General features: G+C 44.3%; 1 protein-coding gene across 4 annotated transcripts in view; it reads right to left on the bottom strand.

Moving 5' to 3' along the window:
* Positions 1-472: 472 nt before the first annotated feature.
* TGFBRAP1 (transforming growth factor beta receptor associated protein 1) overlaps positions 473-26,452 on the bottom strand; it is a 56,239-nt gene continuing 30,259 nt past the window's right edge. For 2 of the 4 annotated variants that reach the window (XM_037134268.2, XM_037134269.2), the window contains 9 exons: positions 24,468-24,622; positions 18,611-18,693; positions 15,257-15,598; positions 13,611-13,668; positions 11,583-11,726; positions 10,770-10,913; positions 10,057-10,216; positions 5,021-5,454; positions 473-3,143 (listed from right to left, as the gene is read on the bottom strand). In XM_037134268.2, the coding sequence (XP_036990163.2) occupies positions 2,967-3,143; positions 5,021-5,454; positions 10,057-10,216; positions 10,770-10,913; positions 11,583-11,726; positions 13,611-13,668; positions 15,257-15,598; positions 18,611-18,693; positions 24,468-24,622 (1,697 nt within the window). In that variant the 3' untranslated portion in view covers positions 473-2,966. The remainder of the gene's footprint in view (positions 3,144-5,020; positions 5,455-10,056; positions 10,217-10,769; positions 10,914-11,582; positions 11,727-13,610; positions 13,669-15,256; positions 15,599-18,610; positions 18,694-24,467; positions 24,623-26,452) is intronic. The other 2 variants (XR_008391487.1, XM_053664621.1) reach the window with 2 other exon arrangements.

Below are 26,452 nucleotides of genomic sequence, written 5' to 3' on the forward strand. Positions count from 1 at the left end.
AGACTGTGCTGTGGAAGTCATTCCACGGGATTTCTTACAGGCCTCTAGGAACAAGGTTCTAAGGTGTAAATGAACATTTAAAGTGAGAGCTTTTTAAAAAGGTTATATTTTTGAATATTTCAGGATTAGAAATGCAGGAGCAGCAGGCTTATTTAAGAGCATTTGGCTAAAAGGTGAAGTATGTGAGAAGTAACCAGAAACCTCCATCGTGAACCCTCTGGGCATCGTTAATCTGAAGGCAACATATGCCAAGCAGCAATTTAAGAACGTGCAGGCAGTAGATCATTTAAAATTTGTAAAATAATAATGAGAAATTTAAGGGGTAGCCATGTAAATCCTCTGTAGGTGCTGGGAAGAGGCAGTAAGTATGGATGAGTAAGTTCTGGAACCCCTTAAGTGGCTAGGTGCCAGGTGAGTGGAAATCATCACTTTATCAGGATAATAACTTTTTTAAAAAGAAAACTACAGAAAGAACAAAGAATAAAAAGAATTTTAATTAAATCAACAAGTTTACATTTGTACATCTTGTGTATTTGGGACCCAACCAGGGGCAAAACAGAGTTGCAAAGACAACAGCTTCTATAGAAGAGCAAGCAAAAAGCAAGGGCTACCTCGCCCCGTGACAGCTGTCCGTCGAGGCTGTGCCCCGAGGAAGGGAGTGCACTGGGTCCTCGGGGGTCCAGTGCTGAGCGCAGGCCTGTGCTCCACGGCCTGCACAGCACTCCCACACGAACGCCTGACGGGCAATAGCTGACAAACACTTAATAAAATTAAACAGTATTGCCCAAAGAATATTAATGCCAACTGAGTTCTGCTCATGCTGTTTTACCTAGAACTGTTATACCAAACCTAATGAGGGGACAAAAGGGCTGAGTGATGGTTCTAATTGCTCAACACAGTCATAAAACAGCAAGCCTACAGAAAGAATCATGTATTTCTTTTAAAAATATGATTTGAGAAAAGAGCCTCATGGGAGTTCGAGAAAGGTACGGTTTTGAACACAGGAAGTAATTCTGCACAGTGTCATAGAATTCTGCCCACCTTAGGGGATTCAGGAGAGACGGGGAACTGTTCAATTTTAATCCCCATTATTCTAAAGGAACACGTACTTCAAAACATTGATCAATATTCCGAGAAAAACAGACCAGAGCCCCCAAGTTAGGAATGAGCAATCACAACTTTTTCAAGACTATACCCATTTTGAATAGAGAGAAACAGTGCTTTTAAAAGTGCAGTGCTGCTTGTACTAGTCACTTGTTCTTTGAAGAGTAAATCCAAGCTCACAAGTTGTAATGCTAATGTGCACAGTAATATGATGTTTCTGAAAGAGAGCCATCCACAGGGCAAAACGCACAACCCGGCTTTGAATCCATGCCAATGTACAGCACACGGTTGACTTACAAGGAGCATTTCTTCACCATTTAATCTTTAGATCAGTGAAACACAGCTAGGGATGAATGCATGGATGCCTTTGCTTTCTTGGCCCAGCTGGAATCACAAAAGGAAAAGGAACATTGACCACTACGAGCACAGGAAGCATGTTTTAAAGCATGGAGAACGAGCTCTCTTCCCTGTCTGTGAGGCTTAGGCTGACAGACAGCACGTGTTCCAGGGTCCTCTTTCTCACACAGAGAAGCCGATGCTTGTTTCCAAGCATTATGCCAGGGGGTACAGTGTGTCACTGTTAGTTCCTAACAGAGTCACTAATTGAAATGAAGAAATTCAAATGAGAGCAGTGTGGTTGGTAATAACAGTTTCAGCCTCTCCACCATTTTTGACAGAAACACCAAATGAATTTACAGTCTGAGGAACAAGAGGCACTTTTGCTATGTGTTCGGGAAACCTCGGAGCAGGCTTGTGAAGTGCTGGAGGCAAGGCAGCCCGACCGGACTTCCCCGTCGGGGCGTGTGGCATTACCTGCAGGAAGGGTGGCATCTCTACCACCTGCAAAGGTATCTGTCAGCGACTGCCTGTCCTGCTGAGAGTGAGGGTAAAACCAGCCTCTCCTGAAAATATGCTCGGTTTTTGCTCATGTTTCCCTTTTGATTTCCCAAGTATTCAATGGGAGGTACATTTTAATAAGAAAAAAACGTCACTAACAAATATGACAGGTGAATTTCTAAATGAGCAACACTACAACGATGATATAACCTCAAATAAAAATTTTTAGTGACACCTGTTAACGGTGGAGTTTCTGATCGGCAGGAGCTGTGACAGTGACAGTGCCACGCCTGGGCCCTGACCAACCACGGCTCCCGTCTCTGCTGTCATCTTTAAGATGGGCGTGTAGCTTCTCTCCGCCTTACAGTGTTGTGGAAGGCCTTCCCTTGTTAGGCAGCCAGAAGCATATGAATTTACCCTGAGGGTGATGCTTGGGTGAACACAGTAGAATCTCTTAGGGGCTGAGAGCCCGATGGGGAGCAGGAAGGAATGGAAACACCTTCTTAAGTCAGCCCACGCCAAGGGCAAAAGCAGAGACCACAAGGTCATTGGGAAACAGATGGGACCCAGCGGCTGAGCCATGAATGGAACACACACCCACACGGGAAGGAAAAGTGCAACGGTGAACCTGCCCTCACAGGACTCTGTGCCCTGGCCACTCGCCCGGCCTGGAGAGGGTATCACCCAAATGCCAACCCGAAGCAAACATTTCCAGTGCAAATTGTGTGCTGAAGACTGGGCGGGAGGAAATCGGGTGTGTCTGGAGTGCACTGGGAAGGCTCCTTTTCCTTTCCAAGTAGACATCTGTTTTGGATGACCATGTCTCTCTTTTCGGGTTTTTCACTTACATTCAGTGCAGACTGGAGAGCAGGGAAGAATCCTTGTTTCACATTGACTGAAGTCTCCCAGGCACCCAGATGTCACCCTTTATCTTGGCTGACATAGTGCCATGCTTTCTGCTTTTTGCATCAGCAGGCTGGGTGCGTCAAGAACTCAAGGTTCCCCTGGCACCCCTGGGTGGCCCTTCAAGTCCGTGCGCCGGGTCTGGGGGAGCTGGGGTCCGTGTGTCTGCTGGCAGCACAGTGGGTGTGGACAAGACCACCATTTGGGTATCTAACAAACACGGGCTCACAGAACGGATTCTGACACGCCTGGCACAGATTTTTGTCTGAGAGCCGAAATGAGCTTCCTTTCAATCTCATCTGTGAAAATAAAGACAGAATTCTCACATATTGTTAAGCTGTTTTTCAGAGCTGACACACATTATCCCATGGATCATTTTTACCAGTGAGGATTGCTTTAATATCAACTTCTTGAAACAGAATATTAGAACTGAAACTTTAAAAAAATATCCTTAAGTAGCTGGAGAAGTTAAAAAAAAGCCTCAAAACTGCTTTCTTATTTCATAAAAGTCATTGCTGCTTATCTAGCGAGGTGATTCCGACCAAGATCGTCTCAGATGCTCTGTGAGTTCCGACACATTCTGGCACAGCCTACCACAGCGCCATGCACTGTTAGAGCCAAACAAAGCCATACAAGTCATCTAATCCCCTGGTCCTCTCACTGCAAACGGCAGGGTGAGGCATAAATAAGGAACTTGGTCAAAACTGCAGGGTTGATTAGTGGCATATTCCTGACTAATCAATCCCAGGACACATAATTTTATTTCTTTAAAGGTAACTGGCAAACCTGAGGTGTGACCCATTGTTCCCTGTCTGTTAAGATCTAAATTTTGCAGGTTAAAGAGCTTTTTCCACAATTTGCTTGTATCAACCAAGACACATCAACCTATTGGAGGGACTGAGTGACAACAAGGACACATTAGTTTCATAAGTCATTCAACAAACATTTATTCAATGCTTCCAAGACACCAGGCTTGGCTCTAGAAATATTGAAATAAGTGAATGAAGCTCCCTGCTCTCCAAGAGCCCAGAGTCTACAGTAAAAGGAAATAATTAAAAATGTCTGTGCTCAGAAGTGGTTAACCTGCTTCAAGGGGAATGAAGGTTTCACAAAGGAAAAATCCTTGCCTAGGTTTCCATTAGGTGCTCACCAGGCCCCAAAGGGGGAAGATAAGAATACCACAGGCAGAAAGAATGGCAGGGTACAAAGGTCATGTGTGTGGAACACCACGTCATAGTGGCAGGTGCCACACATCCTGGCCAGCCATCAGAGACAGACAGGGACAGGCCAGAGGAGGCGTGACTGAAGCTTCCAGGAGTCAATTTGTCCACAGTGGGGTGGGGAGGAGCAGGGAGACGGAGGGCAAAGACAGCTCAGGTTTCTACTTCGTAGAGATTACTCTGCCAGCCGAGTGGCGTATGGAGTTCACAGGAGAGGAGTCTCCAGAACGAGATAAGTTTGGGGACTGCTACAGACTGAACGTTCGTGTGCCTCCCCCCACCCAATTCCTATGCTGAGGCCCTAATTCCTACAGGAAGGTATTTGGGAGTGGGGCTTTTGGCAGGTGACTAAGGTCGGATGAGGTCATTGGGTAGGGCTCCCGTGATGGGATTAGGGCCATTAGAAGAAGAGGAAGAGAGACTAGAGCTTGCTCTCTGCTGTGTGAGGACAAAGTGAGCAGGGGCTATCTATAGCCAGGAAGAGCCTACACCAGGGATGGAATCTGCCAGTAACTTGATCTTAAATTGCCAGCCTCCATAACTATGAGGAATAAATGTGTGCTGTTGAAGGCCCTGAGTCTGTGGCATCTGTTGGAGCAGCCTGAACAGAGTAAGACAAGAACCAGGAATGTGGAACTCTGAAGTGGCCTGGAATGCACATCTGGGCCCTTCCATTTACCCTGTGACTGCTCAGTGTAAAATGTAGAAAAGTGCCTGACATACAACATGGACTTGCTCGTCTTGATCGTCAGAGTAGAAAAAGGGAGACAAACTATACCAGCGTTATCCCTGCCCCAGCTCCTGCCTCCATGTACATGCCCCTGTTTCTATACGAGTGGAATATATCTGATATGTTGATGTTGTACAGAAAAAACATTGACAAAGAATATTCTTCCACAGGTAAAATGTATATTAAATGAAGTGTCAACTGGCCAAGAAGCTAGCTAAGCTCTCACCTTATCATATTTGTAGATTAAATTTTCAGACTTGGCCAGGCCGAGAGCCACCTGAGCGGTCCTCCTGGTGTGCACGCTGTCCCTCATGGCCCCAGTCAGGAACGGGCAGAGCAGCTGCACCGACCAGCTACCTGGCAGCAGCGGCAGGACCTGGGCAGCATCGAACTCCGCAGCATGGTGGTTCAGGAGGTCCACAGCAGCCACAGCCAGCTCAGGAGCCAAGGGGCTGGGGCTCAGGTAAAGGGTGAGCAGTGTGTGGAAGAGCTGCTGCCGGTAGACCGGGTCCCTGCCCTCAGAGCACCAGAGGCAGTAGTCTTTGGCTGCTGGGACGTCTCTCAGTTCATGTACCAGGATGCGCAGCGCCTTCTCATGCTCTTCCAGCTTCCCGTGCAGGATGGCACGCTCCATGGGTAGGCTGGCGCCCTGCACCTTCTCTGTAGGGCAGAACCCATTGGTCAGAGCAGGCAGGGCCTGAGCCGCTCTGAGCCAAGCCAGTGCAGACCAGCTCCCTGGTGCTCTCGGCTCAGCAAAGGGCAAGGCAGATCCGGTCACCCAACGTTCGTACACTGCCACCCACACCATCCAGGAAGGCTTTCTGTTATTTCCACCTTCACACCTGCTGTCAGTAACACCAGACATAGACTTAACCCCTAAGTACAGCCAGGTCTCAGAATACAGCTTTTTAACAGTGTTTAGAGAATAAATGAAACACATGATGCATGGTCTCAAAAGGCCCGAGTGAAACCCTGAGCATTGCAATGTCAGGCTCCAGTAAATCACATTATTCCTATCTTCCCAGTAAGAATCTTCTGACTAAAGCAGGAAGGCACTACAGTCACTAAATCCAGGTCGTACCCCCTCATCCCATAAAGTGTGCTGAACTCCTTTATTCCAATTTAAAATATATTTCATGGAAAGGAATATGGGTTTGTACTGGTAAAATCCCTATCTATCAGTCTAAAGGTTTTTTGTTTCTCTTGCAATTTAAATGTCCATGTTTTAGGCAAAATGGTACCAGCAGAGGAACATCAGTTCTGACCAAGGTCCTGAGCTTCGTGGGCTGCATCTCATTAGTAAAGTCCCTTTGCCTCACTCCCCTGAAGACTGGGGAGATAATGCAAGGCCCCTCCCTGCCATGAAGGGATATCCCAAGGACAACTTCTTCAGGAACCCAGGTTAATACTACAATTACAGGCATTTTGCATGTAAAGTTTGGCCACATCCAGGCCCAAGGCACATGGCAGACACTAGTCCTTTGGCAAAGGGCTGGCTCTTCAGCTTATGTCACCTATAGCACTAGACACAGAAACGCAACATGTGTTATCCCATCCTCACAAAAAACCATCAACAAATAAATTACTAAGTGCATGCCACATTCAAGGAACAGAGAGAGCCCCAAAGATGGTTAAGAAAAGGTCTTGCAATGACCTACACTTTTCACTCCTATCATCTCATTCACATTTAATTCTTACCTCCAGTGGGTAGAGTTGGCAGCAACTGTTACTGCAACGTGGCCAGACTGACACTCCCTAAGTCACCTAACAAAGGTACAGGTAGCCTCCACAGTGCCTTGGGGACACCCAATTTCCTACACATTCCAGGTCTGGCTTCCAAGCCCAGATTTATCCTTTATGACTGCTAAAATAGGACAGCCTCTGGGAGGCTCTCCCTGCCCATCCACCCCAAGACCCCAAGTGGAGCTTCCACCAGCCCTCAACTGCCCATTGCTAACAAGGACAAGAATGAAGTCACATCTACCTTTATACCTTCTGTGCATGTCTGACACTGTACATATGCTCCAAAAAGGTGAAAGAATAAAAACCTTCAACAACAAACTAACGAGTAGCATGAAATTTTAATAAAGGGATTTGTAAAACACGAAGTATGAAGTAAATCAAGGGTGATAGTAAAAATGCTGAACAAACAGTACAGCATGGGAACTGACCAATCAGAATGCACAGTGGCTGTAAACAATGGGTGTGGCTGACAAGCATCACAGCTGAATGTCAAGTGCAAGCTAGAGCTAGTACTGGCTGTCCAAGCAGCTGTGTGAGCTGAGGCAAGCTGGGTAACTGCTCTAAATATCAAACTACTCTGCTATAAAAATCATAAAGTATGACAGGGCTTATTTCTTAGGCTTGTTGTGGAAATAAACATCATAATGCATGCTAAGCATTTCTGCCTATACCTGGAATATATAGTTGGTCCTCATTATTCACGGATTCTATATTTATCTACTCACCAGAATTTATTTGTAACTCCAAAGTCAATACTTGTGGTGCTTTTGAAGGCACCTGTGGATTTGTGCAGAGTGGCAGAACATGTGAGCCACCAACATCTACTGTCCCAGCTGAGGTCAAGCAAAGTGACACTCTTTTCTTGTAGCTCTCACTGGGCGAACAGTGCTCTTCTCAGTTTACTCAGTGTCATAGTTTTGTATTGTTGTGTGTTTTTTGTTGATGATTTCAGCATTTAAAATGACCCCCAATCACAGTGCTGAGGGACCCTGTAGTGTTTCTAAGCACAGGAAGGCTGTCAGGTGCCTTACAGAGGAAAATTGTGTGTCAGATGGGCGCTAGTCGGGCCTGACTTAAGAGTGCTATTGGTGACTTCCAGCCAAGGTGGAGGTGTAGGTAAGTATGCTTTGCCTCTGCACACAACTACAGCAAAAATTACAACTAGACTACAAAACAAATTTAACCCAGGTCCATCAGAAAATGAGCTGTATGGAAGTACAACAATCAAGGATTTAAAGAAGCCACATTCATCCAGATGGGTAAGAGGGGCAAAGCCCCAGAGAGACACAGAACAGGCAGTCCCACATTCATGTATGGTGGATAAAAATTGGGAGGGATACCTAGGGAGTGAGCGATCCCAGACCAGACCACCTAGCCCAGGGTTCCAGCTCCAGGAAGATAAGTTCCCATAACTTCTGGCTGAAAAAATCAGTGGGGGTTGGAGTGGCTGAAGAAACTGCAGAATTCTCAAGAAACTCCTCTTAAAGGGCCTGCAATTGATTTAGGGTTCATGAAGACCCACCTCCTCTGGGACTCAGCACTAGGGCTACAGCCAAAGGGGCATCAGTAGCGTATGGGGAGATGGGGAGAGAGTGAGGTGCATGGCAAGAGGGCAAGTGTCAGGAAGACAGCTTCCTCTTGGGCAAACTCCAGAGGCCAAAGCTGCACCGTCCCTTCTCTGAACCCTCTCCCACATAGAGACACAAAGTGATCAAACAGGTTGCCCCAAGCTGACAATTACCTAAGGCTCCACCTCTCACAATTTATAGGCGCCTTTTCTACAAAAAGCCATGCTACTAAGACAGGGAGTCAGAGCAGCTCTACCTAATACACAGAAACAAACACAGGGAGACTGCCAAATTAAAGAGACAAAGAAATATGTCCCAAATGAAAACACAGAAAATAATTCCAGAGAACTAAAGGAAATGGAGGTTAGCAACCTATCAGATACAGAGTTCAAAACACTGGTTATCAGGATGCATAAAGAAATCATTGGGTACTTCAACAGCATAAAAAAGACAGGCAGAAATGAATGTTGCATTAAGTGAAATAAAGAAAAATCCATAAAGAACTAACAAGTAGAGGGGATGAAGCCAAGACTCAAATCAATGATTTGGAATATAAGAAATAAAAAAAGCATTCAATAAGAACAGCAAGAAAAAAATTTTTTTTAAATGAGAACAGAATCAGGAGTCTATGGGACAGCTCCAAATGTATCCATATCAGAAACACAGGGGTGCCAGAGGAAGAAGAGGAAGAACAAGAAACTGAAAACTTATTTGAAAAAAATAATGAAAGAAAACTTCCCTGATTTGGTGAAGGAAACAGACATACAAGCCCAGAAACAAGTTTGGGTCCAACCTATTTGAGACTATCTCAGGTTGACTATCTCAAACAGGTTGGACCCAAGAAGTAGCACACCAAGACACATCATAATTAAAATGCCCAAATTTACAGAAAAAGGGAGAATCTTAAAAAATGCAAGAGAAGAGTAGATAATTACCTACAAAGGAGTTCCCATAAGACTGTCAGCTGATTTCTCAAAAGCTATTTTACCAGCTGGAAGGGACTGACAAGAAGTATGCAAGGTGATGAAAAGCAAGATTCAAAGCAAGGTGATGAAACCTAAAATCAAGATGACTCTATCCAGCAAAGCTATCATTTAGAATGGAAGGGAAGATAAAGTGCTTCCCAGACAAGATAAAACTAAAGGAGTTCATCCTCATCAAGCCATTAATATATGAAATGTTAAAGGGAACTATATAAGAAAAAGATCAAAACTATGAACATTAAAATGGCAACAAATTCACAACTATGAACAACTGAATCTAATAAACAAACTAAGCAAACAAGCAGAACAGGAACAGAACCATAGATATGGAGGGTTTGGAGGGTTCAGAATGGCGGAAAAGTTGCAGGGATTAATAGGTACAAATTGGTAGGTAGAAAACAGACGGGGATGTTAAGAATACAACCCATGGACATGAACTAAGGGGGGATTGCTGGAGGGAATGGGGTTACTGGGCAAAGGGGGGCAAAGGGGAAAACTGGGACATCTGTAGTAGCATAATCGATAAAATATGTTTTAAAAAAAGATTGCTATTACCTGTGAGTTCAGAGTTCACGAATAAATATTAAATGGGTCTTAAAACAGAAATGCTCATAAAACAAGATTATGTATTGATTGGCTGAGGAAAACTTTGGGATCAGAGATATGCAGGAACCTAACCCCGTATTTCTCTAGGCCATGTTTTAGCACTAATTCCGTTCTTTGTGAAGACTTTATGGAACAGAACCAGTGTGACTACTGAGAACTGACTGCAGATAAAGAACCACTGCCTGTTTGTGGAGGGGGAGGCAGGAGAAGCTTTGCCCCACCCACTAGGGAGGCTGACTTTGTGCCAAAGAGGCTCAGGGATCACCCATGGAATCAAAACAAGGAGTATGCCAAAGCCTTCCTCTCTGTGTCCCCCTTGCCCCTACCCCTGGCAGAAGCTTATCAGTGGAGATACTCCTTACCCATCAGAAAGCGAACTCGGTATACATCAGATTTCTGCAGCAGGTGTCGTAGCTTCGCCTGTGCCTCGGTCACTTCCGTACCCATGCTGTCAGCGCTGGGTCTCTGCTGCAGCACCTGGTCCAGGTATAGGACAGCCAAGTGCGTGTGGTACTCTTCTTGCTGCAGGAAATGAGGTCCAAGCAGACATGTGTTTATAGGTGGGAAGCTGGAGGGCACCCTGGCAGCAAGTCCCAGACCCAACCCATGCTGTGGGGAGTTGGGCAGGTCCTCAAGGACAATGCATATAACACACCTGTTGGGTCAAACACCCCTCAGAAACCACAATAGGGATAAGGTGAACTGAATATCTATGGGGAAAATATAAAAGGATTACTTCTCATTTTTAGAATTCAGGGCCACAGAATTTAAATATTCTCTAAAAAGATGCATCTTCTCTCATTTCCTTTAAGAGCAATAACAAGGAGGAAATAAAAAATATATAAGCTGGGTGGATATGAGATGGGGGGTTAAAAAAAGCTATTTATTCCTCCCCTCTTTCACAAACCTCTAATGACCCTGCAGACCATCAATAAGTACAGAGTGAGCAGCCAGGGAACAGAAAACATCGCATAAGGACCACCTGCCAGCAGGTTTTATCATTGAATTCTGTCTCTCAAGTCTCTGTGGTGATGTCGCAGCCTACACATCTGAATCTAGGTTTGGCAGTGCTCACCTGCAGTTTCCTGTCCATGACTAGGTGTTCTAGGTATTTGACAAGGGCATCAGGGTATTTCTTAAGGCAAGTGAGAATATCATCTGGATTAAAACTGTTCTGCTCTTCCTCCAAAGGTCTCTTGGTGAAAACCTGAACTCCTACCTGAAAGAAAAGCAGTGGCTGGGTTATATTTTGCGAAGTTACCATCTTACCTTTATTCTGGGTGTTGCAGGTTCATGCTTTGGGTAAAATCACTGTCAGAAACATGGTGACACAGAAAAGCAATGCAGCATGAGGCTGACAAAGACCAAGAGGTGACAGCCAAGAGGCATTTTCTCACTGATGTCCTTTCTCAGCCTCCAGCACAGGTGAGTCCTCATCAAGGCTGCACTCCCTCCTTCAGACCTACGATTTCCCCGTCGGGGTGGTGGAAGCAGAAACCTGGCAGCAGTTTACTGCCCTGGCCCAGGTCTGGTGCCAAGCCCTGCAGGGCAACCATCTGGTCCTTTGTCCACAGGAAAAAAAAATGCCAGACTCAGTTAGGGGTGGCATTCACAAACACACATCTTTCAGAAGATGCTAAGAATGCACCCTGGCTATGCTTCTTGCTTTTCTGTAAAAGTAGCCCGTGTGAACAGTGTCTCTGAAGCACTGAAATGCAGAATTACCCCTGGAGCTAGGATTCCAATGGCTTAAGGGACGGTATTGAAGGAGGAACTAAGAAAGTAGACAGAGAGGTTGAAGTGTAGCTTGTTTACCCACCTAAAATCAAGGTTGTGTCTGATTTTACCACCACCTCCCCCACCCTGAACGCATTTACCAAGCACAAACCTCCTCACTTTTCTGCAAGGCCCAGTCGGCATACTTCCACACTAGCTCTTGGTCCGAGCTGTAGGTAAGGAAATCAATGACATACTCGTACAGGTCTGAGCGTGTGGAGTCATGAATATCCCCGTTCACTATGTTCACCCACAACTGGAAAGGAGCAACAAGAAAAAGAAATGGAAGCTCACCTTTCTTCTAGAATCAGCTGAGAAAGGCATATTTACTTACTTGGCCTTATTTAATACTTAAAAATAGTGGGGCAAATTTTAAACGCTTAAACCAAATTTAATTTTTCTTCAGAGAAATAAAGAAATGTAGAAGACATGGTTCAGGAAATCAAGAAAATAAAGCCCCAGGTTCTTTTTCCTCCCTTTAGCAATATCATAGTAACACAAATTGTTTACATAAAGTATGGGAAAAGGTGGATGTATTAAATATATTTGTTCATTAAATAAACAAAACGATCACTGACAACATCTTGATACAGAAGGAGTTCACCCACATCCATCAGCAAGGCTGTTTCCATCTGCTCCATCACAGGAACTCTTGATTTTGAAGTCCTGTTTTGACTGTGATAGATGCTACACTTTCAAAAGCTTTGATTCTGTTCCCTAGCATCATGACAGTCTTTTCCACAGCGTCTCTTGATACGCTAGTAATCAAAGGGCTATTTTTTCATCTAGAAACTTCCTTGCCACACAAACTGAATCTTACTTTCAGAACCCCAGAATGAGGCAGCATTACAGAGGGTGGAGGGGATGGAGGCCACTGAGACCCCATTCTCTGTACTGCCTGTGGGGTGTCCCTCAGCCTCCTCTCCACTGTGCTGCACTTCCGAGCCAGGCCACTAGCAAGAAGCCCACAAAATGAGGCAGGTGGCATAAATACTTTAATTCTGATTATTGGCATGCCAACATTTTTATGGTGCTAGTTTCTTTAACAGTGAATTCCCCAAACCACATCTACTCATATTCACATTAAAATGTGGCATTAAAAAAATAGCAGGATTCAGTCATATATTAAAATTTATTTCATATTTTCAATTTTGCAAATATCTCTGCTAGTGTTATGATTATAGTTATATCAAGCTGTAATTCTTAGAATTATGTGATGTAAAAAAATTTGACACCCAAATCTACTCTTAGCCATTGGGTACATGCTGATAGGAATCCATTTTTCTTTTTCAGCCTATTCTGCAAAGATGGTACCATAACAGTTTAACCAAAGACATGTGTGTCTTTGGCAAAGTCACGAAGTTGACTTCAACTTGGTGAGTACTGCTGATGGTCTTGGCTGATCACAAAACAAAACAAAAACAAAACACAAAAAGGCACAAGAAAGAATGATACAAAGCAATACCAGTGAATGACAGCTAACACTAGGGGCACCGTGTCTTGAGAGTGTGAGATGAGGTCAGTCATGTGATGTCAGGTGCACGACCAGCATCCAGACTAACGCTTAGTGCCACTTTAACTCTGGCTGCGCACCCCAGCCAAGACCACCTGCAGCGCTGGAGCTAATTAACCCCAGTCCTGCCTCTGGCCAGTGGTCTGAAAGTAAGCGGCCTTGATCAGCTTTAATTTTGTCAGAGATGACATGTGAAAATAATTTATTCAGCTCTCTGGCAACAGTCATTGTCATTAACAGTTATTAACATCATAAACTTATTAACATGAACAAATAATTATAAAACAAACTGTTATTCTCGGTTTTAGTTTTTGATAAGGCACTGATGATGTTCATGTGCCTGGTGACTCAGTAAGAAATAATAAGAAATCATAGCTTTATTTCTTAAATTTGCAAAAAACTCAACCTTGATAATGTTCTTTAAAGAGATGGATATAAAGACAAAGAAAAAACTCTTTGGCCAACATTTCTCAAGGAATTCACTTTCTAAAAACAGTACCAATCTTGTTCTTTAAAAAAGCTTGTGTATCAGGCAAAAGTGCTCTCTATCAATTCACCATTTTTTAAAGCAACACTAAGGTAAAGGGTATTGATTTTTAAATAATGCTAAAGTGCTTTTGAACTAACCTGCACTGCAGCCGCATCTTGGTTATTATAGTGATAGAGCAGCCCAAGTGCAAAATACCTGAAAAAAAAAACAAAACATGGTAAGTCCCCTGCTCCCTACCCACTTCTGTGGGCGGCATCCACATGAGGACACCCTGGCCCTGGCCCCCACCCCACCCTCAGCCCGCCTTCTATTCAACTCAGACTTCAATAACAGATTATAGACAACAAAAAGATCCTTATTTCTGTTTACTTACTTATGTATACCCTATCAATTGAAATGTATACCCTATCAATTTTCAAAAAGGATCATGTTCAAGTCTAATATAAGCTGACAAAGAAAACTATAGCTTTACTGTGGAAAACCACATTTGAAATTGCTTTACAGCTTGCTTCAAATATTACTATAATTTCATATCTCTTCAGTTAGCCCTTTTTAACCTAATATTAGAAGACTATGTGGAAGGTATGCTATCTAAATCATTCCTGAAAGAAGTAGTAGGGAGCCTGAACATGAACAACAGAAATAAAGACCAACAGGATCCAGGCATCACAGAAAATGGAACATCAGGGCGGGTCCTAGGGGAGGCCACCCAGAGTTCAAGGACATGGGTTTCTATTCGGGCTTCATACTTATGACCTGTATGACCTTGAACGAGTAGATTACCTTCCTCAGCCCTCCATCTCCTCATTTATAGGTAGAAGGATTAGCAATGACATTAGCATTGCCTGGGTAGTAAGTCATGGCCACCCTTCTCAGTTCTGCAGGTGTGTCCAGCTCCTGATCTCCCTCCTCCCAGCAGGTGACTAAAACAAGGGACCCAGGAGGTATCAGATTTTTTCCCTAAAAGAGAAAACTCCCAAGATATCAAACTGTTTGCTAGAACCCTTCTCTTTTCCTTAACCTTTCAGAAAGTTTTGCCAGCTCTCCAGACCCTACCATCCCGAGTCCCTACCATGAGGCAGCAGTGTGTTTAGGACACTGAGGGTAATTGCTGGGAGAGCCAGTACCCACATGGAGACCAGCCAGAGCCCGTGCTATCTCAGCATCTGAACAGAATCAAGCAATGTGATCACTGTGGTCCCCATAGGAGTTTGTCAGTGTTTTTGCCATTTCAGACACCTACCCAAAGTCACAAAGAAACTTACTGCTTAACAGAGTGTATGGGGTCATCCAGTATTTTTAAAGAAAAACTCCCGAGGTCCAGAAGAGTTCAACAACTAGACCACCTACCCGGGGGGAAGATGCTGCCAGCTCTGTGATCAAATCAGTCACTACAGACCAATTGTGTGCATTATAAAAACAGTTTTAAGCCATCATTTCTCATCCATAAGATCAACTATCTATTTACCCAGATGACTATCTATCTGTTCAAACTGGTCTGTTCTGTGGCTAACATGCACTAGTAATTGTACCAACAACTGTGGTATCTTCTACAGGTGAACCCTAGATGGAACATGGAGGCAACTTAAGGATTACTTCATTTACTAACAAGGCTAGGCTTTGCTCCAAATGTAGGTGGAGAGGGCTGAGGGGTGCTGGGCTGGCACTATGACTTCAAGGCAGTCCCTTGATGCATCTCAGAAACTCAAACCCACTGGCTTTGTCAGCCGGGTGGGGAGGGGCTGGCAGGAAGCCCCTGGCTGACATGGGAGAGAACACTCACTTTTTGTGCTTCTCTAGCCAGGCAGCACTGTCTGTTAGGAGACAGGAGTTCTCAGTGACCAGCAGGTCAAGCAGACTATCATGGTCAGCCTCAGCATATAGCTTGAGCAAGGCTGTATCGATGTCTTCCTTGTAGCCATTTGCTACCTCTGTGCTGCGAACTTCGTTCAAGTAGCTCATGAGGAAGCGCTTGCACTTGGCCATCTTCTCCTGGTCCCCTTGGGTCAGCTGGTTCAGGTCTGCATACTCATGGAGAGGAGGGTGAGACCGTGTGAATGAGGAGGAGGTAGGCAACAGGAAGGGGTAGAGAGAGATCAGCTCCCGGACATCAAGCTGGCCGCTTCTGCAATTACAGTGTCAAACTAAATGAAGCAAAAAGAGAGAGAGAGTACACATAGGCACACAAAACAACACTGGGGGGGGGTGTGCAGGTCTGTGCACATTAATAGGGAGCTGGATACCTGGGTGAGTGCACCAGAGAGACCACCTTAACTTGCAAGCATGGCAAAGCACTACTGAGTGCCACCACCTGGTTCCAAAAAAGAATAGAGGGGACCGTGGTGAAAGATGTGTGCACATGGGCTGAAGTGAAATATCAAAACATCTGAACACTGAGTCAGCACCAGGCTCCCTAGAAACCAGGGCAAAGAAAGAAATACAAAGGAAATAACATATCACTATCTGATCAGGGTCTCCTAAAACCAATGTTTTTCCTTGCACTAAATTATAAACAGGTTTGTCGAATGGTCCATAAAGAAGGAACTTTACAAGACCGTAACATACAATTTCCTCACCGATGGTCTTGTAACATAAGACACAGAAGCATTTACGTGGCCATTTCTGCGGTGACTTGAGACCGTTTCAGAACAACTCAAATGGCCAGCACAGTGTCCTAACCTCATAAGACCCAGGAGGCCTGGTATAGTGATGTCCCTTCACTACTTCATTGTTGGGTCCCCTCCTATCTCTTCCCTCCAGCCCACTAGTCCTGTCCACAGTGATAACAACAGCAGCATCACCAGCTGTGGATCTCAACCCTGGCCAGAATCAGGTCCATCTGTGGGAAACCTCTTGAGGAGACACAAGAAATGGGAGTTTCTGAGGCAGGGCCTCACTCCGCACTTCTGTGACATTCGCTGCACCCACCTTCCTTCACTTTCTCAGCTTCCTGCACTGCCCCCTTCCCCCCACCCTGCTCTTTACCCACCTTCAGTGGTTCTGTTCATGAATATGGTCAAGCCTCTCAGCATGGCATTTGGACCCTTCCCAAACCACCTGACAGTCTTACCTACCAATGTCCCTCCTACACTCCAGCACTCCACTCCACCTCACTGTTCTGTGCATTCACAGAATTCATGCCTCTTAACCCTCATTGTTGCTGTTCCTTTGCCTAAAGCAGTAGCTCTCAATGGAAAGCTATGTTGCTCCCTGTGGGACATTTGGCAATGTCTGGATGTATTTCTGTCACAAGTAGTGGGTGCTGTTGGCACTTAGCATATAGAGGCCAGGGCTGCTACAACACATTCTACGGTGCATCCCAACATGTCAATGTGCAACAGGTAAGAAGTCCTGGCATAAAGAATGGTTCACCATTTGGGAAACTTCTGCTCATCACTTAGGTGAGAACCAATTTCGATGTCTCTCAGTGCTCTGTGATGCTGCCTCGCATTCCACTCACAGCAGTGACACCTGCACTGGGTAAGGGGCATGCCGCAAGACCAGGGCGCTGTCCTGCCCTCACGTCCTAGCTCTCATGCTTGTAAGCGGGCACAAGAACAGACTGAACAACTCCCAGAGTACTAGACACACAGTATGTGTCTCCATGACAAAAGATACACAGGTTCTATCTTAGCTGCCAACCATGACCAGTCAACAGCTGTGGCTTCTAGCACCAAACTGAAAAGGAATCTGAGGACAAGTCTCAGATCAATGAGAAGAAATGATCATGAATATTAGCAGTGTCTGCAGTGGGCACAGGAAGGGAAGGTGGAATCATGCTTGTCTTACTTAGGAGGGTCTTCTTCAAATACCAGTGTTCTCACTCACACTTTGGACAAAAGCTGTGTAGTAGTTGATATAAAGGTAAGCTGTAACAAGGCTGAAGCATGGAGTGTAAACAACTGACAGGACCTGCATTTATTCTCTTATAAAATCAGTGAACTTGTCTAGGAATGCGTCATGACCATTGACCTTGTATTCTAAATGAACCCAAGAGAAAAAGATGTACTGGGGGACAGCCATGACCCAAGTGAGGAGGCCTTCAATACTGTAGGGAGAAGACAAGACATGAGAGAAAAGAATCTTGGTCCACAGGCACAGAGAATCTACTTAAATCCCAAAGCTACCAAATCTTCCAGGAATAGATGATAACAGCACAGAGAATTTCCATAAGTAAAAGGTACACAGGGTGCCATGATTCAACACAAGATTCCTTCTTTACTCAGAAGTCTGTTCTCTACAATCAATTTGATGATAGAGCAAGAGACTGGAGCCATGGTGGGTGCCAGTGAGGTTGGGGCCATACTGCAGACAGCGCCCAGAACAGGTGCTGGACAGCAAGCCATTCTACAGAATGGCATTCTGCTGCAGTTGTTACTGAGACAAAAAGGGTCTCTTCAGAAATTTCATTTACATCTTATCTTGTAGATGGCTTTAAACTGTGCAGAATCTATTCCCATCAGATATTTTGAAAACTTATTCATAGACAATGCTTTAGTAGGGTATTTAGACTATGGTAGCAGGTTCAACTTAATCTTCTGCAAAGTGTGCTGAGCAAGCACGTGAACCATGGCCTCACTGAGCATGCAGCACAAGAGGAAGGGGCAGCTTGGAAACAGTGAGATGGGGGTCGTGAGAGGACAGGCGAGACAGCCCATGGTACAGGGTCGCTCATAAAGCCAGGGGACCTCCATGAGAGAAACTCGACTTCCTGAGAGAGCTAACTTTGAGTAGGATATTTACAAACTCTTTAGAAAAAGAATTGTTTTCATAAGTCTTCCCAGAAGCACTGCTCTTTTTCCAAACTCATAACTTCTTGTGAAATCTATGAAGAAAAGGAGAAGTGAACAACAGGTATTTCCCTAAAAATCTTTCATGTTATCAGATCCACTCTTCGAACTGCCATCTCCTCTCTTTACAAGACTGTCATGTCCAGCCTTCCTCAGACCCCACCCTCTTTAAGATACAGGACAACTGAACTAAGGTTAAGGCGGGCAGGCATAGTCAAGCATGAGCCTCACCATTACCACCTGAAGCACAATCTAACCATGGCAGCATGTCCACTACATTATCACAGCTGGAATGAAGGCCTGACCACAGAACACTTGGAAATCTCACTACCAACACCTCAAATTACCTGAAGAGCTCTTTAGCTTCCAGGAACTGAAGCTGTGCAAACTGTATGAACCCCGCCTGCTGCAGAACCCTTCTGTACATCACCTGTAGAGAAAGACGGGGTCAGAGTTCAAACTCACACATGAATACCATCCACAGTACATGACATAAATAAAAAATCTTTTTGACACAAACCTTTTTCTCCTTGATGCATTTTTAATAGCATCTTAAACCTTAACATAATTTAAGTCTGTCTGCCTTCTTTCCTTCCTTTTCTTTTCGCTTTTCAATAGATGTTTGTTTTCACATACCCCTTCCCCAGAACACAGCAGAATCTGAATTTAAGTACCTTTAGTCACAGAATGAAAGCATTTATTTGAAGCCCTCCAGCAGACAAATGAGAAGTTTATAGGGGGAATTTCTTGTTGATTTTCCCACACACTATGAAAAGCAGTCCTGTACATAGGACATTTTTTTTCTTAGGTCAGGGGCTTCTTCTTTTACTAGTTTCTCCAGAGACGTTTCTCCTCTTTAAAAAACACTGGCTTTTAAAGGTCCAAATTCTGTCTCTTTGGATCTCAAGAAGGAATATTCCTTTAATCCCAGTCCCACAGTTAAACTTCTGGATAAATCCCTCTCTAGTTCAGAACTCAATGAAGGAAAACCAATACTTGCTTTAAATGAAGAGAACGGAGTGAAATGGTGAAATGCCAGTCTATTGAACATCTGGTCTCCTTTTCTCTCCCTTTCTGATTTCTCTAAGACTAGGGTCTAGCATTTGGTCGCAAGCATCCTAAAGTTAAAATAAGTAATGTGCTTTATTATGAGTCACACCTAACCCTTAAGAACATACATGCCTAATTAGGAAAAATTATCTCTAAACAAAAAAACTTCTGCTCCACGATTCATTATATAGAGCTGTTTGCAGACCAGTTCGCAGCTCTGAATTACCCATTCATCCATCTCTTTGTATTTCGACCCAGAAATGAGCACGGGTGAGAAACAGAAAGAGAAGAGTCCAGCCGGGAACTGGGGGAGGGAAAGCGTGGACCTGAGGAGTACAAGGGCATGGGTTAAACGTTAACGTCTATAACTACAGAAGCACAGGGGAGTTTTTAGCTCTGCCTGGAGGAACGGGAAGGATTCAGAGGACAGGGATATTTAAGCAAAGTATTGAAACAGTATTTTATTGAGTATGGAAGTATGCGCCTGTAATAGCAGAGCATAAATAACAAGGCAAAGGGGAAAGGTGCAGAGGTGTGTGAACATGTGCGGCATGTTCCACCAACTGGGGAGGGGGGCACAAGGGGTAAAGGGGCTGCTGACTTCACCAACCGCCTGTCCAGAAGCGAAGCAGCCTCAGCCATTGTGTCTTCCTGTCTTTGCATAATGGTACTGGTTATTTATTTTTGAAATTGTTTTGATTATTAAAAAATGTTTCAAATGCCTCTCGGCGAGCTTACACATTGTAGGCCTCAACAGTTATTAGTTCCCTGTGTACTCCACACTTTGAGGTGAAGTGTAGGGCTCGGGCATGTTTCACAGAGGTAAGTGGGGAGCAGGAAAGAGGACAGAAGTGCTTAGGCCCATCGTGGCATGCCTTCAAGGGGTGGGCGTCACCTTAAGCAATGGGACACCAGTGACGTGTTTTAACCAAAGGATTCCATCTAGGCTTTAGAAAGATCATTCCAGGGACTTCTGGACAAGATGGAGGCATAGGTAGATACACTGTGCCTCCTTGCACAACCAAAATAAGGAAAAAAAGTTTAGAAGCAAAAAATCAGCCAGTACTGACAGAATATTGAACTGTATGTAAGTCTGACAAACAAGGAGTAAAAAGTAGACACATTTATCCCAACCAGTAGGAGGGGCGAAGTCAGGGGGCCGGGCAGAGAGGGATCTCAGCAGAAAAAAGCAAAATGCGGTGGCTGGCGGACCCCAGGTGCACAAGGCAGCAGCTGGGAGACCCTGGGCGCAAGGCAGGAACTGGCAGACCCTGGGTGTGCAGGCGGTGGCTGGTGGACCCTCGTGGGCCTGAGTTTGCAAGGTGGCAGTGGACAGACTCAGCGAAGTGGCGGATTGTGGAGGGGCTCTGGCACACAAGGTGGCTGGCGGACCGAGTGGTCCCACATTTGTGTGCGGATAAACCAGGTTAAACTGGGGAGTGAGACAGACCTTGCAACCCAGAGCCCCAATGAAGGAAAATAAAGTCTCAAAACCTCTGACTGAAAAAAAAACCTGTGGGGGTTGAAGCGTCAGGAGAAACTCCCATCCTCACAGGAGAGTTCGTTGGAGAGACCCACTGGGTCCTAGAATATACACAAATCCACCCACCCCGGAATCAGCACCAGAAGGGCCCAGTTTGCTTATGGGAAGCGGGGGAAATGACTGAAAACTGGCAGAGAGCGGAACAAGTACCATTGTTCCCTCTTGGGCCCCTGCCCCACATACAGTGTCAGAACCCAGCATCTGGGTAACCCTGCCTTGGTGAACACCTAAGGCTCCGCCCCTCACTATGTAACACGTGTGACAAGACAAAAAAAATGGCTCAAACAAAAGAACACATCAAAGCTCCAGAAAAAATGCAACTAAGCAAAAAAGAGATGACCAACCTATCAGATGCACAGTTCAAACCACTGGTAATCAGGATGCTTGTAAAATTGGTTGAATTTGGTCGCAAATTAGATGAAAAAATGAAGGCAACACTAAGTAAAATAAAGGGAAATTCACAGGGAACCAGTCATGATGGAAAGTAAACTGGGGCTCAAATCAATGAAGTAGACCAGAAGGAAGAAAAGAAACAACCAAACAGAAAAGAATGAAGAAACACGAATTCAAAAAAATGAGAGGCTTAGCAACCTCTAAGATATCTTTAAACATTCCAGCATCAAAATTATAGGGTTACCAGAAGGAGAAGAGGAAGAGCAAAAAGTGGAAAAGTTATTTGAACACATAATAAAGGAGAATTTCCCCAATATGGCAAAAGAAATAGACTTCCAGGAAGTTCAGGAAGCTCAGAGGGTCCCAAAGAAGTTGGACCCAAGAAGGAACACACCAAAGCACATCATCATTACATTAGCCAAGATTAAAATGAAGGAGAGAATCCTAGAAGCAGCAAGAGCTAAGGGGACAGTCACCTACAAAGGAGTTCCCATCAGACTGTCAGCGGATTTCTCAAAAGAGACCTTACAGGCAAGAAGGGGCTGGAAAGAAGTATTCCAAGTCATGAAAGGCAAGGACCTACATGCAAGATTCCTCTACCCAGCAAAACTTTCATTTCGAATGTGAGGGCAGATAAAGTGCTTCTCAGATAAGGTCAAATTCAAGGAGTTCATCATCACCAAGCCCTTATTATATGAAATGTTAAAGGGACTGATCTAAGAAAAAGAAGATAAAAAACATGAACAGTGAAAGGACAGCAAACTCAGTTATTAACAACCACACCTAAAACAAAAGCAAAAGTGAACTAAGCAAGCAAGTTGAACAGCAACAGAACCATACAGTTGGAGATCACATGGAGGGTTATCAACAGGGGAGTGGGAGGAGGAGAGAGGGGGAAAAGGTACAGAGAATAAGTAGCATAGACAGTAGATAGAAAATAGGGGGAGGGCAAGAATAGTATGGGAAATGTAGAAGCTAAAGAACTTATGACACATGGACATGAACTAAAGGTGAGGAATGTGGGCAGAAGAGGGTGTGCAGGGTGGAGGGAAGTGAAGGGGGGGAATGGAACAACTATAATAGCAAAATCAATAAAATATATATTTTAAAAGAAAAGATCATTCCACAGTGGCATGGAGGGTGGTGCAGATACACAGGAGGAAGGCTATTAAAATCATCCAGACAAAACGGTAGGGTCTGTGCACCAGCAGCTACAGCAGGAGCTGTGAATAATGGCTGGATTGGAGACCACTCTGGGGGCATTTCCAGGGCTGCATATATGTGTTTGGAGCAAAAGGGAGAAGGTGGAGGGCAAGTTAGTAAAGAAAAACACCAACTAAGATAACAGGCTAAAGAGCAAGATGACTAGCAATCTTCTCTAATACTGACTAATTATCTCTCCCCTTGGCAAAAACAGAGAAGAAAAAGCAAAAAGCAGACAAATGACATTGACAACCCCTTTAATAAAATATTATAAACTTAAAAGTGCACACATGTGTGTGAGCAAGAGGAGGGGGCACCCCAACATGTGGCCTGTCTAGACATCCAACATGGCTACAGACAGCAGCTCGCACGCCCACTCTACAGAAGGACAGAGAAAGTAGAGTGAGGCGGGCAGGGGCGGGTCCCACACCCCATGGCAGTCTGATCCAGCACCTTCCCAGCAGGGCCCCTCTTCCTACCAGGAGGAAAACACCGCAGAAGTGTGTGTAGAGCAGGCACTGAGCAGGGGCTTTCTTCTTTTTGCTTTTGCTGCCCTCTGCTGAGTGCTGATAGGTCTTACTTTAGAAAATTAGGAAGGGGCCCTGGCTGGGTGTTCAGCTGGTTAGAACATAGTCTCAACATCCTGATACACCAAGGCTGTGGGTTTGATCCCCGGTCAGGGTACATACAAGAAGCAACCAACAAATGCATAAACAGTGGAATAACAAATCATTATTTCTCTCTCTTCATCTCTCTCTAAAATCAATAAATAAAAAATTTAAAGAAATCACATCAGGCTTTAAAAAAATAAAAATAAAACATTACGAAGAAAGATAAAAAGTTTATCCATATTTAAATATAGCCCTGGCTGAATGGCTTAGTTGGTTGGGACGTTGTTCCATGCACCACAGGTTGCAGGTTCCAGTCCTGGTCAGGGCACACATCCGGCTTGCGGCTTTGATCACCAGTCAGTGCGCACACAGAAGACAACTGATCAATGTTTCTGTTTCTCTCTTTCTCTATCTGCCCCTTCCTCTCTCTCTAAAAATCCAAAGACATATCCTAGAGTGAGCATTAAAAAGTGTATGTATAAAAGATGCCCCTTGTCACACCCCAAGACCATAAAGTACACCTCCTGTCTTTGACTGTCAGAACCTACCCTTTTCAGCATAAAGCCACTGAGGCCAAAAAGCATTACTTCACTTGACAACAATCACATACTCATGTGAAAATCTGATCTATCTGTAACAACCAGGGGATTCTTCTTAATTCATGAGGACTGCTAATGATCGACTTAGATAGTCAGATGAAACATACACATACCCATATTACATTTTAGTTCTCTCAACTATGTACAGTAACCTGAAATAACCCAACAGCTGATCATGTAGTAATTTTTAGGGAGGGAACTTGATTTCATCAGACCTAAGAATAATTTGTGATTATTATTTCCATTATATTTATCATACCAACAACGATATTAAAGTTAGTGTTTCTTAGGTGCATTAATGTTTTTTCTTAAGGAAATGAATTAGATGGGTTCCTGCTATATTAGATGGTTATCAGTATGGTTAACAAAGCTTTTCCTAGAGATAATATAAATCTAAATTCTTAAAATTCATCCCATCCCAACAAATACAAATTCTAAATTAGGAAACAAATTAACCTGATGTTACTCTTTTGGTTTTTAAGGATCATGTCCCTGATTCTTCTCCGAAGGCCCACTAAAGGAGAAAGGTGACTAGAAACACAACTTGGCATATGATGAATGGAAGTCAGGGGTTCAAACCTGACGTGGCCTGTTAGCAGTGTCCCATCAGCCCAGCTACCCGGCTGCTCTGCAGCCTGCTTCCTGCTCTGCACAAGGTGGATGTGCTGAGAAAATTCAGGAGCAGATACAAACGCAATCTGCCAGGGCTGACGCACAGGAAGAGCCCTCAGAATGTGGGTTAAATCCAAATGTTTTCTGCTTGGTGGTTTGAAGGCATGCTTTCTATGACGAGCTAACTACAAACCTGAAATTTTTCCTTTGGAATGTTCCTCCGGGCTCCTTTTGCTAAAACCAAAGCCTCCTCCACTCTATGGCTTGCTAGAAGATCCTGTATTTGTTTTTCTAGAGGTAATGGAACCAAGATGTAAACGGCTTTCCTTGTGGCGACAATCACTCTTCCTGGGAAGGAATCGAACACTGTTAGGAAGGGGTAGACATACTGCCTGCAGCAAAACATCCGGCTTTCCCGCAACAGAATCCTGACCCGGTTTGTTGACCAATTTCATGAGCCTTGTCCCAGCCCAGAATTCCTCTAGCAATTATAAATTATGATGGTTTTCTTTTCTTCACTCCATACTTTCAACTGTCACCAAAGGACAAACTCTTAACACTGCATTTCTGAAGTGTAAATTATGCTGTTTTGCATTTTTTATATGAAAGTGTTGATAAATTTAAAACCAGTTGAGTAGATACCCAATATATATTCCAAATAAAATTGTAGAGATCAGTTATAAAAAATTATAAATAAGAATTATGATATACCTCGTATAAAGGTTTTAAAATTTTATTTTCTCTCCATGTTAGTTTACTGGAAACCAAGATCATAATGCAGCATTCTGAACCATGAGACAGTATTTCATATTCAACCACCATCAGAATACCTCCACATCTTGGCATTACCTTATTCACTTGCCTGCAAAGTTCTGAGTTAACCTGAGCTTTAGATGTATTAGATGGTTATCAGTATAGTTAACAAAGCTTTTCCTGAAGATAATATAAATCTAAATTATTGACCCATGGTCAAAACTGTCACCCTCATTTCACCTGGGCGATCTTAGTGTCAGAACTACCGTCCAAGATGAGCATCCAGTACGAAGCTTTTCCACTGAGTTTTGCTCCCTTTTGGAGACACTTTTTAAGCTAGTATGTGCAGACAGGAAGCAATGGCACAATCTTTTCTGTCAGTGTGAAGGATAGCTCAGTGCTAGCCAAGCCTTTGCGGGTCTTCAACAATCCTCTCGCTGTGATCATGTCTACCCCAGCCCCACTGACTGCTTATCCAAGTCCTCCTCCTCTCACTTGCATCGTTGTCCCAGCTCCCCTCCTGGTCTTTCTGCTCTGCTCTCTCGTCTACATGGTCTGTCTGCCATTATCACAACCAAAGTAATTTTTCTTACACTTAGATGAGATTCTGCCCCTTCTCTGTGCTGGTATGCCTTTTTCCAGGACGTTTCTCTTGTTCCCACCAAGGGTAGGGTCTGTCATCAGCCTCTCCATGTCCAGGACCCTGTCCCCTCCAGCACCGTAGCACTGTTGTGAAATGTGCCCTTACCCAAGGCATGTGTCAGGGCCCCCAACCGGAATCCAGTGTGCTTAATGTGGGGACTGAGTCTCAGTAAGTTTATATCCCTAGCATCTCAAAAAGGAAGGTCAGTGTGTGGTAGGCTGAGATCCTTAACTGGCAAGTGCAATGCATAAATCTAGGTTAATTCCTGCCTTGAGGAAAATATCATAAAAGGCATTCTTAGGACAACCGGGGAAATCTGAACACAGGAGAGATATCAGAGCTCATTTTCTACAGTGTGAAAAGGGCTTTGTGGCTCTGTAGGAAAATGCCCTTCTTAAGAAGTGTTATGGATTAAATGCCATAATATCTTTCACTGCTTTTCAATGTTAATAAGTAGTACATCTAGGTGAATGGTGTGTAGTACATTGGATAACATTCATAATAAAATTTAGAAGTAAAATGGATCCCTCCTCTGGCTCACCACTGCACACGAGAGGCAGTACCTCCCCGACTGCCCTCGTCTCCTCACCGGACACCAACCCTCCCCACAGGCCATGCACCACAGTCACACTGAACTGCTTGCATGGTCTGAAGTGTGAGGGTCACTCTGGAGCAGACTGGCATGCACCTTGCTCTATACCTGAAGGTTCTTTCTCACCAGATCTGCTTGGCTGACTCCTACTCACCCTTAAAGGTTTGGCTCAAATACCACCTCTTTCAGG

This window comes from Artibeus jamaicensis, unplaced genomic scaffold (genome assembly GCF_021234435.1).
Source record: "Artibeus jamaicensis isolate MK-2021 breed Jamaican fruit bat unplaced genomic scaffold, CSHL_Jam_final contig_384, whole genome shotgun sequence".
Lineage (NCBI taxonomy): Eukaryota > Metazoa > Chordata > Mammalia > Chiroptera > Phyllostomidae > Artibeus > Artibeus jamaicensis.